The sequence below is a fragment of the Populus alba genome, chromosome 2 (assembly GCF_005239225.2).
Source record: "Populus alba chromosome 2, ASM523922v2, whole genome shotgun sequence".
NCBI classification, from domain to species: domain Eukaryota; kingdom Viridiplantae; phylum Streptophyta; class Magnoliopsida; order Malpighiales; family Salicaceae; genus Populus; species Populus alba.
The window spans coordinates 16801714-16817324 of NC_133285.1; the positions used below are offsets into that span (position 1 = coordinate 16801714).

Sequence of the window (15611 nt, forward strand, 5' to 3'; positions counted from 1 at the left end):
TTGCATCATGATCCACGCAAACTGGATTATTAGCAGTGCCGCCAAGTATTTTGTTGCAATGAGGACAACTTGGGTACCACCATCCATTAAAGATGTCAAAATAACCAATGGATGGACGACATGTAAATCTCATATTCTGTTATATTGTATGCAAAATATATTTAGTGCATGTTTCATATAAAAAGTAGTTTGAATAAATTTCTATGCATGATAAACAATGTATAAAATTTAGTTTTTTTTTTTTTTTTAAAAAAGCTAAAAAATAAAGTATATCAAGAAAGATATTGAAGCTTGTGCTCATATGCGTCCATACAAAGGATTTCTCTAATTGTCTTTCTGTTTTCATGAATCTGGTCTTCTAATTTCAAAACAATATTACAGAATGGAGGAAGAAGGTACACCTCAATAGGCCGCTGACTGAAGCTGTCAAGATAGAATTGACATGCAATTAAATGAGCATAAAGAAAATGAACAGATAACAATTATTAGAGGTTGAATTTAAATGAAGAATAAGAAAGAAACTCACTGATGATGGTAAGGCAACACCCAAGGTTGTTAAAATTGCGATTTTTGACACGGTATGGAAAATACAAAACAAACTCGGATCGTAAAATCGTAAGGAATTTTAAAATATATTAAAAAAAATTCAAGAATCAATTCAAATCAGCCCTGTAATCAATTCAAACATTTTATGATTGTAATTAAATTTTTATTAAAATAAAATAACATAATACATAACAAAATGAAGAAATGAACCAAGTATATAACCCAAACAACGAATTTAGCAAACACAGCAAGCATGAACACTAATGTGGTATTCAAAGAAGCTGTCATGTAGCATGGGTAACTAATGGATAGACACCATCCTCCGAAAAAAATGCTGCCCATTTTCCCCACCTCGCTTTTAACCACATTCACCCACATCCATCAAAATTCACCATTTTTCCATACTTTTAATTATATCCAAGTGAATTGCTCAACAATGCACCACAAAAAGGGGCTATTTTTCGCCAATCTCTTGTGCCTACAAAACATTTCTCTCTCTAAGCATTCTTTTCTACCCCTGCATGTTGATTTATCCTGAAGCTAGCACAATGCAGTTTCCACAACATTCAGTTATTTTTTAAATTACACACGCATCATGACTGAAAGCATGAGTGGAACACCTGAAACCACTAAACAACCACCACAAAAAAGAACACCTGTCCATTTGGATTATTTTTTTAATAAATCGAGCGCTTATACATGCAAAACATAAAAGAATTAACAGGAAAAAAAACAACAACTTAAAAGAGATAATTAGCAGAGAGAGATAATGTATGGATCAGCATCAAGGTTTTGATCAATGCAGGAAGCGCGGTGGCAGCCAACGGATAGGCAAAGTAAGGGGATGCAAAAATTAAAATGTCGGGAGAAGTCTAGGTTAGCATTCAATGCTAGAATGCAGCCCACACCTTTTCTTTCAACCCATCGCAGCACTCATGCTTTGAGAGCAGTAAATTTATTGTAGGAGAGGTTGCGTTGTCGCGATGCAATATCTCAGAAGGGCGATCAAGGTTGAGAGAATCAATGATGGGAGGTAATTGTTTGAGGAGTTTCTTGAGGGGCTTGTAGCATAGAAACGTTAATGGTGAGAGAGAAAGATTGAGAGACTGAGGAATCCTCAGTGAGGATTTAGAATTTAGGGATTTTTTCTGTTCTGAACGTGAATGGTGAAATCAGAAATGTGAAGAGAAGACTGCATAGTGCATCCTCGGTGAATTTGTAATTGTCAATTTGTCACTTTTGCTCGGTTAAAGCCAATAAGCAGTTGACACCTGTCATCAACATTCCTTTTTTATCTCTCGCGGGCAAACTCGTTGAATCGGCAGTGAAATCGTGATTTCACCTGATTTTAACGATTTTACCCGATTTTAGCTATTTCTGAGTTTTGTGAACGATTTAGCACATGAAGTCTATATTAACTCGTAAAAATGTACGATTTTACGAGTTGAATCGCGATTTTAACAACCTTGGCAACACCTCTAGTATGTCATGGTTAATGTACCATATAGAAGCAGTTGTCCCATTTAAATTAGGCTGACATGATATATGAAAATTTTGGAATTGGAATGAGATGTGCAATCAAGAAAATATATTTTGAAAATAAGGACAAATGAAAAAGTAGTAGGAATTTTAAGATGACATTGAAACCTCGGTATTATGTTACACGGAAGCCTGCAAAAGCCATTATAATTGGCGAATTCAGTGTTTGAAGAGCAGAATCATCAAAATACCCTTGCTATCACCCTTTATAGTTATGGACATCTCATCACCCCTTTAATAAAGATTGGGAAAAACATGTTAAAAAAGAATATTGAGAAAAAAAACGTATTCAGTTTTTTTATTGAACCTTTTATTGTCAAATACAAATTCCCTTTTATCCTCTATTGTTTGGTCGTGAACGAAGACTTGCTTAAGTGGCTAAACAACTTTGAGTCTTCTAAGAACATCTAAATAAAAAAAATAAGTGCAGAGGTTAGTTTTAAATAAATGGATATGCATCAATAATAAACAGCAAACTAAAACCATGTATAGGTTACATATAATATGAAAGCAACATTGTTATACATGTGAGTACTCTTGAACCCTTTCCTAGAGAGAAAACATATGCAAAGTCAATGAACTTGAAGTAATATCTTGACACGACAAGGGTGAGAGGATCAATGGCTTTAGTTTTGATGATAGACTTAAGTTCAACTACCACATCGTTATTAATAACCATATTTGTTGATCCATTTTCATAGGTGTAAACCCCCCTAAACCTCATGGTAAAGACCTTCAACTATTGTCTCTATGAAATGGGCAACATCTCTTGTCTTTGATGATCCTTGAATAGCTCCACTCTTTTAAAAATAGTGGCGATTTAATGCAGATAGAGATAAAAGTGCAAAGAAAATTGAAGTTGAAATAGATGATTGAATTTATGCTATGAAAAAGAACTAAACATGAAGTGAAAAAAAAAAAGGAAGCATGAATCAATATAAAATAAACTACAAAGTAAACATTTAGTTTGAATGTTTATTGCACTTGCCAAAAAAATGAAAAACAATATGTAATTTATTTTCCATTCTCTATATAAATAAATCAAAGAAATATATATTAACAGGAAAGTAAAAAAAATTAATCTTACTTGATTGTCAATGAAAAGACAATTAAAACTTCTGACTTATTTTTGAAATTTTACAATCCATATATGACAAACTTGTGCTCTCATCAATGGATAGAAGATGTATCTTTTGATATCTTTAATCGGTACAACCAAGACCCTATATAAAAAAAATGTTAGGTTCATAATAGAAGAACAAAACTAAAAGAACCATGTATGAGATAAGGAAAAACAATAAATTAAGAATGCAAAAGTAGAAATGGTATACCAAAGAGCATAAACATGTATGGAATGTGCTGACCAAAATTTAAAATATACATAACAAATAAAACCATCGCCTATCAACTTGGCAAATCAAGACGAAGACAAACCAATGCAAAATAGAAAAAAGATAATGACAGGGCAACAAAGCTATGAACATAAAAGGTTCTCCTGTGTCAAAATAAAAGACATAAACAACAAGTAAAGATCAAGAACCACATACGAACTTAAAATCCACTAATTCAACTAGAATAGAGAACAAAAAATATTGTAAAGCTTTATATAACATGCATCCCAAATCACACCGAATCTGTCAGAGAAAATATAAAACATTCATATTGCACAAAAAATATCATACAATAAGAAAAGTCATTTTAACAGCAGAACTGGTTTGACATAGCAAGAAAAAAACGCCCCAATATCTTACTAACTACATGATAAAACAGGAAAAAAAAAACAAATATCATAAGAAACAACAAACTTATCCCACAGCCTTACCGAAAATGACACCGCATAGAACAAACGCAGACCTATAACAAATCAAGATATTGTACTAAAAATAATCATACAATATCAAATCCACAATTGCCCACAACAGGGCAAGTAACAAAGACTGTGAATGCTCAAACAACGACTATGCGAGGACATGACAGCTAGATTGTACATTTAACGCAAATCATTGCACATAAACCAACTCTTCCAGTAAATAGACGACCAACTACACTTGCTTATAGCTACGCCATAGCAACTGTTCACTACTAAGATACCCAAAAGAGATGCTTATAAAATCAAGCCAAACATTCAAGCACAACATCTTCAAGCCACGTGAAAGAAAGCCTCCACTGCGAAGGCACCCAAGAGTAATATTTTTAATACAAACAATAATATTTTTAATTATAATAGTATTAATTATAATAAAAATAATAATATTTTTAATGCAAATGATAATATTTTTAATATTCATACTACTAATTATAATAACAATAATAATATTTATAACACAAATAATACTATTTTTTATATGAATATTTCAAATTATAATAAAAATAATATTATCTATAACACAAATAAGTATATTAAGAGTTGCAAGAATATTTATAATACAAATTATTTGGGTCATGGCAAAAACTCAAGGGAATTGGATCATGAGACAGGACCCATTAGATTTGGGTCCTGCGTAGAACCAAAGGGGGTTGGGGGATGGGTCTGTGGCCGAACCCAAGGGGCCTAGGCTTGGGTTGTATCCGGACCTAAGAGGGCCGAACTTGGGGCTTGTCTGGACTCAAGAGGGTTGGGCTTTGGGTCATGTTCGAACCCAAGAAGGTTGGGTCCATGTCCAGACCTAGGGGTTTGGGTCTGTGGCTTGACCCAAAGAGGTTGGGCTTGGGGCTATGTTCGGACCTAAAAGGGATGGGTCCGTGTTTAGATCAAAAAGGGGTTGTGTCCCTACTTTGACCTAAATGGGTTGGGCTGTTGTCCGGACCCGGGGGTTGGGTTGATGCCCTGTCCCATAGGGGTGGGGTCCTTGATCAGATCAAACAAGCTTGGGGGTTGGGGCATGGGTCTGTCATTACTTAGACCCAAAGGGGGATGGACGTTATGTCTAGTTATGCGCACTGGGCATGCCAACCCCAACGCCACATACGCGCTTAGGTATGCCTTGTGCACAACCAGGGTGACCTAAGCGACAGGTGTCGCCTCGTGGGGCGTAAGACCCAAACAAATTGGGTCCTAATGAAAGCTCATTACCACTGGGTCTTGACGCAAGACCCATTTGAAGGGTAAAAATATAAATTATTATTTTTATTATCATTATTGTCATTAATAAATTTGAAATAAAATATTTTTACCATCAAAGAAAAACCATATAGTTGATTTGAAGGATAAAATTAAAAAATTATTATTATTATTATTTGTGTCATAAATATTGTTATTTTTATTATAATTGAAGGTATTAATATTAAAAATACTATTATTTGTGTTATAAATATTACTATTTCTATTATAGTTCAAAGCATTAATATAAAAAAATATTATTATTTGTGGTACAAATATTTTTATTTTTATCATAATTGAAAACAAGAACATTTATTTTTATTGTAGTTCAAAGTATTAATACAAAAAATATTATTATTTGTGGTACAAAGATTATTATTTTTATTATCATTGAAAGTAGTAATACTAAAAATAGTATTATTTGTGGTATAAATATTATTATTTGCGGTACAATTTTTTTATTATTATTATTAATATTAAAAATAGTATTATTTGTATTCTTAATATTATGATTTTTATTATAATTCAAAGTATTAATATCAACAATACTATTATTTGGGATATAAATATTATCATTTTTATTACAATTGAACTAATAGTTTTTAGAACATAAATTATAATATGTTTGATATTAATACTTCTAACTATAATAAAATAATAATAATATTTATAAGAGAAATAATTATATTTAGAAACTCGACACTCAATAGCCCTGGGCATAGAGCAAGCCAGCTCCAACACCACGTCAGGTCCGAGCTAGTGCATAGGCAGGGCAGCCCAAGTGCTAGGTCTCGCCATGTGATGTGTGGGTCTGGCAATGCGTCCTGGGCAAGGCAATCCAAGCGTCAGGTGTTCCCACGTGGGGGCGCATGCCTGGCTCATACCCAGGGCAATAACAAGTCAGCCCTAGTACCACATGACGTTAGGGTCTGGCTGTGCACCCTAGGTAAGGGCAAGTCAACCCTAGGGCCACATGGTGCTCGAGTCAAGCTGTACACCCCGAGCAAGGTAGGCCCAGCTCCACATGGCATGCGGGTTTGACCCAGAGCAAGGGCAAGCTAGCCCCAGCGCCACATGGCGCTTGAGTGCGCAAGAACAGGTCAACCTAAGTGCCAGGTGTCCTCATGTTGGGGCGCAGGCCTGGCTAACGCCTAGGACAACCCTACCAAAACTTGAAGTGGTTATTTTCTTCTCAATCATTCTTTTAATGCCAAATGTATCCTAGTAAAAACACAACCCCATCCCTCCCTCGCTGTCCATGCAATTCTTTGTAGCAAGGGTTGAGTTTCCATTATATTATTCTAATATACAGTGCTTTGAGTTTAAGTAAAGAGTAAAAGAGGCACTTAACCTTATAGTATATTGTATAATATTTTCTTATTAACATTTTGAAAGGTGAATATTTATAAGTAAATTCTCACTTTAGATAATTTTTCATTGGTTTGGGTTTTTTAATTCAAAATTTCTTATTGCATATATTTTTAACACATATCACATGATTTAACAAAACTGGATGAAAAGAAAATAATCCTTAACGAGATAAAAAAAAAGGTAGAATTCATATTTTTCTTATAAACTTAAAATCTTTTAAAATAAAATAAAAAAGAATAAAACATCTCGTTTTTATCAGCTAAATACATAGATCTTTTAACTAACGTAAATGAAGAAAAGAACATAAATTATAATACATATAGTTATTGAATAACACAATCTATAATTTTTATTTATAAAAAGCATAATCCATAAGAGTTAAAAAATAGAAAAGCAATGATATGTATGTTTTTACGGTCTAATCTTGTTTTCTAAAAATAATTTTTAAATATTTTTATATCATTGTAATATACTAATATCAAAACTAAATTTAAAAAAAATAAAAAAATAGATTATTTTAATATATTTTGAATTTCTTTTTTCTTATAAATATTTTAAAATAATATTTTTTATTTTTTAAAATTATTTTTAACATTATTATATTAAAATAATTTTAAAATATATGAAATAATTTTAAACAATTTGTTTTTTAAAATTTAGTGAACACAGTTCAAAACAGGATCTATGTACATTTCTTTCGTTAACCAGAAACACTGGACTCGTTTTCCAATCTGGGCCTACCCACGCCTATAAATATATATAGACACGCCCATGGTCTCCCTGTCGTCCTCTCCTTGTCCGCTCGCAAGCTGCGTAACTATCAAGCGAAGTTGACACTAGCTATAGCTAAAGCAAGCCCTAAACAATGGCGGAGCCAAAAACCAAATACGATCGCCAACTGAGGTACTACTTTCTACTTATCTTCACTTCAAGCTTCAATTTCCCCTTAAATTTTTATTTTTGAATTTGTGTTTAGGATATGGGGTGAGCAAGGACAGTCTGCCTTAGAAAAAGCCAGCATTTGTTTGCTTAATTGCGGTCCTACGGGTTCCGAGACACTGAAAAATCTTGTACTTGGTGGAGTTGGATCCATCACTGTGATTGATGGGTCTAAAGTTGAACTGGGTGACCTTGGAAATAATTTCATGGGTATACTTTCTTTTTCTTTATTTCTTTCTTTCTTGTCGTGCTTTGCTTTGCTTTCTCTTATTTGTGATGGTGGTTGGTAGTGGATGAATCATGTGTTGGGCAATCCAAGGCGAAATGTGTGTGCACGTTTCTTCAAGAGTTGAATGATGCTGTTAAAGCCAAGTTCATAGAAGAGTATCCTGAGGCATTGGTTGACTCTAATCCCTCCTTCTTTTCGCAGTTTACGCTTGTTGTAGCTACTCAGGTATGGAATTTTGATGTCTATAGTAGGGTAATTGTGCATTCTTGATGGAATACCGTGCTATAGGATATTGAGCTTGCTCTTGTCGCTATGATTGTATGTTCGTGTTACTTTGTTTCGGAATAAATATGCTGATGTTTGCGTGTGGTTTTGTAAAGTGGTGATGGTATCCTAATAATGGGATTTTTGCCCCATTTTTGCTCCTTTTTTTTTTAATTCTTGCATAGTCTTTCCTCATTGTCTCAGCATCAGAAAACAAATTACATGTATTTCATAACTGGAAATTCTGATTTGCCATTTCTCCAGACAGTTTTCTGTTATCTTAATTCTTTCTGTGCTATGACTTTGATGGATGATTTCTGATATCACTTGCAGTTGGCTGAAGACTCTATGGTGAAGCTTGATAAAATCTGCAGGGAGGCAAATGTTTTGTTAATTTTTGCACGCTCCTATGGCCTTACTGGGTTTGTCAGAAATAGTGTGAAGGTGATTTTTTTTGTTACTTCATCATGATTGAAATTGCTCTAACCATCTTGACCTTCCAGAAACTGAGGATTAAACTGCATTGAGGCACTGAATGGATGACCTACTCGGTTACTTTGTGGCTACATCATTATTTAATTTTCTCTGATTCAATGTTTTGGACATTTCCATCTCTTTCATAAGTTGATGGCAAAAGAGTCCTGGAATTCTCTCTAGGGAGTTGTGTAGGGGAAGGGAAAGCTGGTGAGCCAAAATTGGAAGAATATAAAAACTGAAATGGGCATCAATTGGAACAATTTTTAGCATATCAACTATCAAGTCTGGAAATTGCTTTCCATGTATCTAGATGTTCCAAAATTGAATTTTCATTTTCTGAGGCAGGAACATGCAGTGATTGAGTCAAAGCCTGATCATTTCTTGGATGACCTACGGTTAAATAACCCATGGCCTGAGCTCAAAAGGTACATATAGCTTTGTCTTTGAATCTATTTTTACTTGATATTTTGGAATGCACATGTATATCTGATACCAGTAGACTACTGCGTACCCTAGTGAATTGAAGAAATTTATTACTCCCTCTGTCCCATTCTATTAGTCTGCTATTGGATTTCCAACTATTAATTAAACAGCATTTACTGCTCTCTCTACTGTGCATATGCTAAAAAATAACTCTGCCTTGGAAAATGTAGAATTCCATATAATTTGAAATGTAGATGTAAATCCTCAAAAAATCGAGGATAAGATAGGAAAATAATATTTTTTTGCGTACTTATTTAGAAAGTGCACAAATATTATGGGACATCTTTTAAAAGGAGGCAAGATAGGAAAATAATATTTTTTACATGTACTTCATTTAGAAAGCCGACAAATATTAGGGGACATCTCTAAAAAAGAGATGGACAAAGTGGGATGAAGTATCTTTCTTCCCAGTCTCACTTTATGTTGTACCTAGAGAACATGCTCCCATTTGTAATAAACATCCTTCGTTTTTTGGTTGGAGCTTAAAGCATACATGCTGTATTCTACTTAAGTTCTTATGTGATATTTACATATGATAGGTTTGCAGAAAGTATTGATTTAAAGGTGGCAGATCCTGTTGCCCATAAGCACACACCTTATGTTGTCATTCTTGTCAAGATGGCTGAGGAGTGGGCTAAAGCTCATGGTGGTGCCCTGCCATCAACTAGGGATGAGAAGAAAGAATTCAAGGTTTACTATTTAGTTTACGAGTGTACCTGTAACACTCTCTTCCTATTTCTGTCTGTTAATGCCATTTACTTTGGGGTGTGAATCTCTTAGGAGCTTTTAAAAGCAGGAATGGTTGCAATTGATGAAGACAACTATAGAGAAGCTATTGAGGCCTCCTTTAAAGTCTTTGCTCCTCGAGGAATCAGTGAGTATAAAGTATTCAGAAGAATGGATTTGAAATTTTTGGAGAATGATATTCCTGTAGAAACTTGTTGGTTATTGATAGAAGTAGAGCATTTTTGTTATGCTCACTTCTTCATTCTTCATATTAGGTAAAGCATAAATGTCTAATAGAAGAATTTTACATTTTACCAATAAAGGAAAAGAAAAAGGTTGCATGCACACTTGTGTTGCTTGGAGGATCAGCCATTGGTCATATATTTCCATGAAACTCATCTGTCCTACCCTGTAGGATGGATGCTTGCCTTATATAACAGAATGAGTTAATATGAAATTATCTGTCACGTTGCCCCCTTATCCTCATAATTGATTCAGTTTTCTTGCACTTTTTTTTTTATCCTGACTGATTCAATATTAATCTTACACAGTCAATATGCAAGTAGCTTTTTAATCTATTTCCACGGGGATCATTTTGGCATTGAAATTAATATGATGTTTGTTGTGGACATTAAGAATATAACTGTAAAAGAAAAAAAAAGAAAGGAAAGAAAGAAAGGAAAAATAGAAGAAATATTAACAATATTGTTTAGTTCCTTGTGAATGGTGGCTTTGTTCTCTCTAATGTTGCCTCTCTCTGTTTTTGGTATCTTAGGTTCTGATCTGCTGCAGATAATCCATGACAGCTGCAGTGAAGTTGATTCAAATTCATCTGACTTTTGGGTGATGGTTGCTGCATTGAAGGTTAGGCATTACAATCTGACTTTGATCTTTGATGTCATACTCACACTTGTTTTCCAATTGTTAACTGACAGTGGTTAAAGTGCAATTCACTTGTATTTCAGTCTGTAGAAATGATGGTTTTAGGATTATATCATGAATGGATTGACAAGCTTGTTGTGGACTTTAGGGAAACTGAATTTGGCCAAATGTGTATCATGGTGGATAATTTTACTATTGGAAAAAATTAGATCACTAATCTTTGTTTCTTTGGAAGCCTGTTTTCTTTAAGGGAGCATCATGTTTATATTATTTCTAAACTATTAGTTTGGACAAAAGTCTCGGGTAAACTCTGGATGTCTAGAAGTTATGCCTACTCTTTGGAGGTTCTTTGCAATCATTTGATCAGGCACTATGCATGGAAGTTTGCTCATGAATTTTCACTTTAGAAAGAAAGTAATAGGACTATTAGAGGTTTGGGTTTCATGGTAGATGGGCTTGCCATAGATTCTTTCTTTTCAGTCTTTGTGCACAAGTTCTGAAGGGGTGGACAATTTTTTTCAAGCTTTAATGTGCATCTTACATTCATCTCACTTTCTTGTCTTCTTTTTCCGCTTTTTCAGTGTCCAATTGGAGTCTGTGAGACACATTTTCCTATTATGTATGGATAGGATCTAGTTTGATGATAACATTAAGATCTATCACACTCCATGCTTGAGATTTTGATTTCTTGAAGTGGGCCTTCACATTCTTAGGAGTTCATTGTGAATGAAGGTGGAGGGGAGGCGCCTCTTGAAGGTTCAATTCCAGATATGACATCTTCAACTGAGTTAGTGACTAAGCCTATCTGGGTTGATTATCTTTCATAGCAGTTTAGATTATGAAAATAGAAGAAGATATAAATGAAATATCAACTCTTTTGCAGGCTTTATGTAAATTTGCAGAAGATCTACCTAGCAAAAGCAGAGGCTGATTTTCTTGTTATTCAGCAAAGAGTTAAGAGTATTTTGAAGAGAATTGGTAGAGATCCAGATAGCATCTCAAAGACAATGATTAAAAGCTTCTGTAAAAATGCAAGAAAACTAAAGGTAAGGTCGTATGTTATGTTTCATTTTCTGTTTGTCTGTAATTGATTGTGTGCATCTCCTCTTGAGGTGACTGCTTATCTTTCAGATATTTGTTTGTCAAAGTACCTAGGCCCGAAGTGCCTTTATCCTTACATTATGATTCATGATTATTAAGCTAACTAAAATTTTATGTTTCTCCCTCTTAGAATAAACATGTTCACCATTAACTACCCATTTATGTTCAACTAATTTCAAGGAATTGTTGAAGTGATAGCATATGGACTCTCACCTATGTGTTATCGTTGAGTTATGTAACTTTTGGAATGTTACCCAGTTAGACAATTCAGTTGAGATCACTGGAAAAGCATATATTTTTCGTGTCCCAAAAACGTCCTCTTCTAGACATGCAACTATGTCATTATAACATAATAGAGGCTTGATATTGTTCCTCTTTGAGATGGATTATATTGTTCTTAGATAAGGTGTGTTTGTGAGCATTTTAAAACTCTTCTTTGTAGGTTTGCAGGTATCGACTTATTGAAGATGAGTTCAGCAATCCTGCAGTACCAGAGGTACAGAAGTATTTAACTGATGAGGAATACAGGTGAGGTTCACCTTATGGTTTACAATTCAGATAGCATTGTCTTGAAAAAATCCTGTTTACCTGGTATGAGAAGATTTTTGAGAATGATTCTCTGATTAATTTCTGTGTTGTACATCTATATAATATGTAGGGAAGCATAAAAATGAGATTTCAAAAATATAAACAATATCCTTATAATTGTTATAAAAACTATCTCCTGTATTCAAGGAAAATATTATGTTGGTGGCACTTTATAGGATATGCCATATAATAAATGGTGATAATTTTTCATAGAAAAATGCCAAGTTTGTGTTACGAAAAACAGTAACTTATTAGTTATAATAATCTCTTTTTGTTTGATTGTTTTTAATTATTTTTTTTGGAGTTCATGAAATTTATTTTTCTCACAAATTCATTTGTCATTCTTGATAAAAAAAATTTTATCAATAAATAATAATTTACTGATAAATTTTTCTAATAAATAATAATTTATCAATAAAAGTTTTTCTAATAAATTCATTTGTACAGTTATTTTATTTTGTCTAAAATTTGTTTATTATTGTTGCTGTTGTAGTTGTCGTCAAACCACAAATTACTAGTAGTATTTTGTGTAAAGAAATCTAATGGTAAACAAGTAAAGTTTTGTTTACAAATTACAATAATGATTAAAAAAACGATTAGTTTGAAGGATTTGAGGAGAATAAAATGGTGGTATGTGTTTTATTGATAAAGTTCATTTTCTATTAAATTACCTTTTATTTGAAGAGCCATGTGCTAAAAAACACAAAGTACCTAGCACAAAAGCTTGTGGTCTTTTAATGCCGGATGCCTTGAACATAGACAAAAAGTTATTTAATGTAAAATCACAGTTGTGTTGCAGCTGTTAAAGCATCAAAATTCACGTTTCTCAGCAAAACACATGAATTGAGCACAATTCACATGCATTATTCACACCAAACATAACAATTGTTGAAATCCCATATTTTGGGAAATCTGATTCGCCAACTATCTTGGAGAATTTCAATATGGATCACAACTGCTATGTTTTTTTTAAAAAAAATTAAAAGAATAATTTTTTCTCTGAGTTTTACATCAGAACACAAATGAACTGTATATTAGACCAGCTGAGAGGAATTTGTTTGGCTCATAACCTTTGATTTTCTTTGAACTTGAGTTGCAGTGTTGCCATGGGGTTTTACATCCTGCTTCGAGCTGTTGACCGCTTTTCTGCTAATTATAATAGTTTCCCTGGGCAATTTGAAGGGTAACATATGAGAATACTTCCTGCTACTCTTTTTCCAAATAGCCGTTGTATTCTTCTACTAAACTGAGATCTGCTCTAACATTGCTGTCATGCAGGGAAATGGACGAGGATATATCTCGATTGAAAACTGCAGTTGTTGGTCTACTTAACGACTTGGGTTGCAATGGCTCAACTGTAACTGAGGACCTTATCAATGAAATGTGCCGGTTTGGTGCTTCTGAACTTCATGCAGTTGCTGCCTTTATTGGGGGAATTGCATCACAAGAAGTGATCAAGGTGCTATATATATCTATCCCTCGTACACAATGTGCTTTTATTTTTGCCAATATAATGTCACATTTAAGTTTTTCTTGATCAAAATTGTGTTTTAAGAATACCTCCATGATATCACAAATTTTGATCTTCTTCACAGCTCATAACAAAACAATTTGTTCCCATGGTGGGAACTTTCATATTCAACGGCATTGATCAGAAGTCTCAATTATTGGCTCTGTAGAATGCTTCGAAGGAACAGGCAAGCTCGTGCCCTTCCCCTTGGCGCAACAATCAAAATTTCTGTTAAGACTTGTACTCACTCTTTTTGGTTTCTAATTGCAGGCCAACATTTCACAGGATACGATGGAGCTGTAGACCTTTTGCAGGTAAAGAGCTTTATTACATCATTTAGTGGAAGCGGTCTTTACATTGTCGAGAGCCGTGTGGGGATGCAGATGCAGAGAGTTCTGGTGATGTTCAAGTTGTGTGACATTATTGATGTATAACTTGGCTTAGAAAGAAAGTGAAAATGGTAGAAAAGAAAATGAAAGGTCATAGGTAAAGCTCTCACCTTTCCTTGGCCAAAGAGGGCAACAGTGGTAACGTGATTGATGAGTGGCTTTCATTTAAAACAAGGGTAATCCGTTATCTCTGCCTTACCCTTTACAACTCATTTTGTGTTGACTTCTGTAAGAGATGCCTGGATGCACGCCTCCACTGATCAGGCTTGTTCCAGCACACTGCTTAAATAGTAATTTGTACCAAAATCCACTTTGCTAAGAGTTAAAGTTATTGGAGAGTTTTACTTTGAATGATGCCAGGGGAGAATATCTTAGGCTCTTTTCAGTAACATAAAAGAATTTTCTCCTCTTTTTCAGTTTTCTTCTCATTTTCTAGTTTCTATGTTCCGATGGAATATCAAATACTTATTTTTTAAACTTTCAGTTGAAAACTGTGTTCGCATTATATTGTTTTCTATTTGGAAAATGACAATGAAATTTGTTTTCAAATCAATTTTTTTTTCTAGAATATTTTTTATATTTTAACATGGACAATTTTTTTTTTTTCTTATTTTAACGGTATTGTTCTTTTTTATTTATATATAATTTTTTTGAGAGAGATGCTGAAATATTTTTCAATATAATTAAATCAAATGAATTACAAGAATATTATGATGAATATATTCGTTAATATGATAGAATTTCATACTAATGGACAAAATTGAAACCTAATATATAGATGAGAACTCATTGGCTAAAAAACACTACATAATAATATGATGACAAGTTAAATCCTATACTTCTAACCAAACACACAATTAAGCATAAAACTAAAATACTCTCAATACAAATTTAACATAAATATTTAAATTAATAATTACTGAATACAAATTAAAATCCAAACTTGCATGCTGAATACATAATCAAACCTAAAGTTAAAGTAATCAAATAAGATAAACATTCCAAACAAGTGACTTAAACATTAAGAATTACTAAACCTATTTTAAATTGTTAAATATTTTCTTAAACATTTTTTTTTCAATCTGGATCTTTAAACTTTTCAAGAATTTTGATATAAGAAACATTGAACACGACATCAAAATTCTCCAGTACATCTATATACTCAATTAAATATGGATTTTAGACAAAGCTTGGAGCTTGATTTGGTATTTATTTTTATACCTTTTGCTTTAGCTTAATCTTTTTTTAGCTCTAGCACTTCAAAAGAAGATGCCAACATTTCCCATCAAGCATCAAACTTTTCAAATCTAGTTTTTTTCTTAACACATTTGTAGTTAAGGAGATAGTTATATTTTTGCCATTTTGCTTTGGAACTCTTAGCACAAGACTTTTCTCTTTCAGTGACATGAACCATTCGGCTAAGAAATTCTTTTTTATTTTAACATTCTTCATTATAGCTAAGAAGTA

General features: G+C 33.3%; 1 protein-coding gene across 1 annotated transcript; it reads left to right on the forward strand.

Moving 5' to 3' along the window:
- The first annotated feature begins 7299 nt into the window (after positions 1-7299).
- Positions 7300-14495, forward strand: LOC118042679 (NEDD8-activating enzyme E1 regulatory subunit AXR1). Its single transcript, XM_035050396.2, has 15 exons — positions 7300-7459; positions 7533-7705; positions 7786-7949; positions 8322-8432; positions 8811-8890; positions 9488-9638; positions 9729-9822; positions 10450-10538; positions 11270-11343; positions 11440-11602; positions 12100-12185; positions 13345-13428; positions 13524-13704; positions 13841-13942; positions 14026-14495. Exons 1-14 carry the CDS (start codon positions 7422-7424, stop codon positions 13922-13924), a joined length of 1572 nt encoding a protein of 523 aa, XP_034906287.1. The 5' UTR covers positions 7300-7421; the 3' UTR covers positions 13925-13942; positions 14026-14495.
- Positions 14496-15611: the final 1116 nt, after the last annotated feature.

Coding starts and splice junctions, on each gene's coding strand:
- LOC118042679 (XM_035050396.2), top strand. CDS start 7,422: ATGGCGGAGCCAAAAACCAAATACGATCGCCAACTGAG. Junction 7,706..7,785: donor CCTTGGAAATAATTTCATGG/GTATACTTTCTT, acceptor GGTGGTTGGTAG/TGGATGAATCATGTGTTGGG. Junction 11,344..11,439: donor GATATGACATCTTCAACTGA/GTTAGTGACTAA, acceptor ACTCTTTTGCAG/GCTTTATGTAAATTTGCAGA.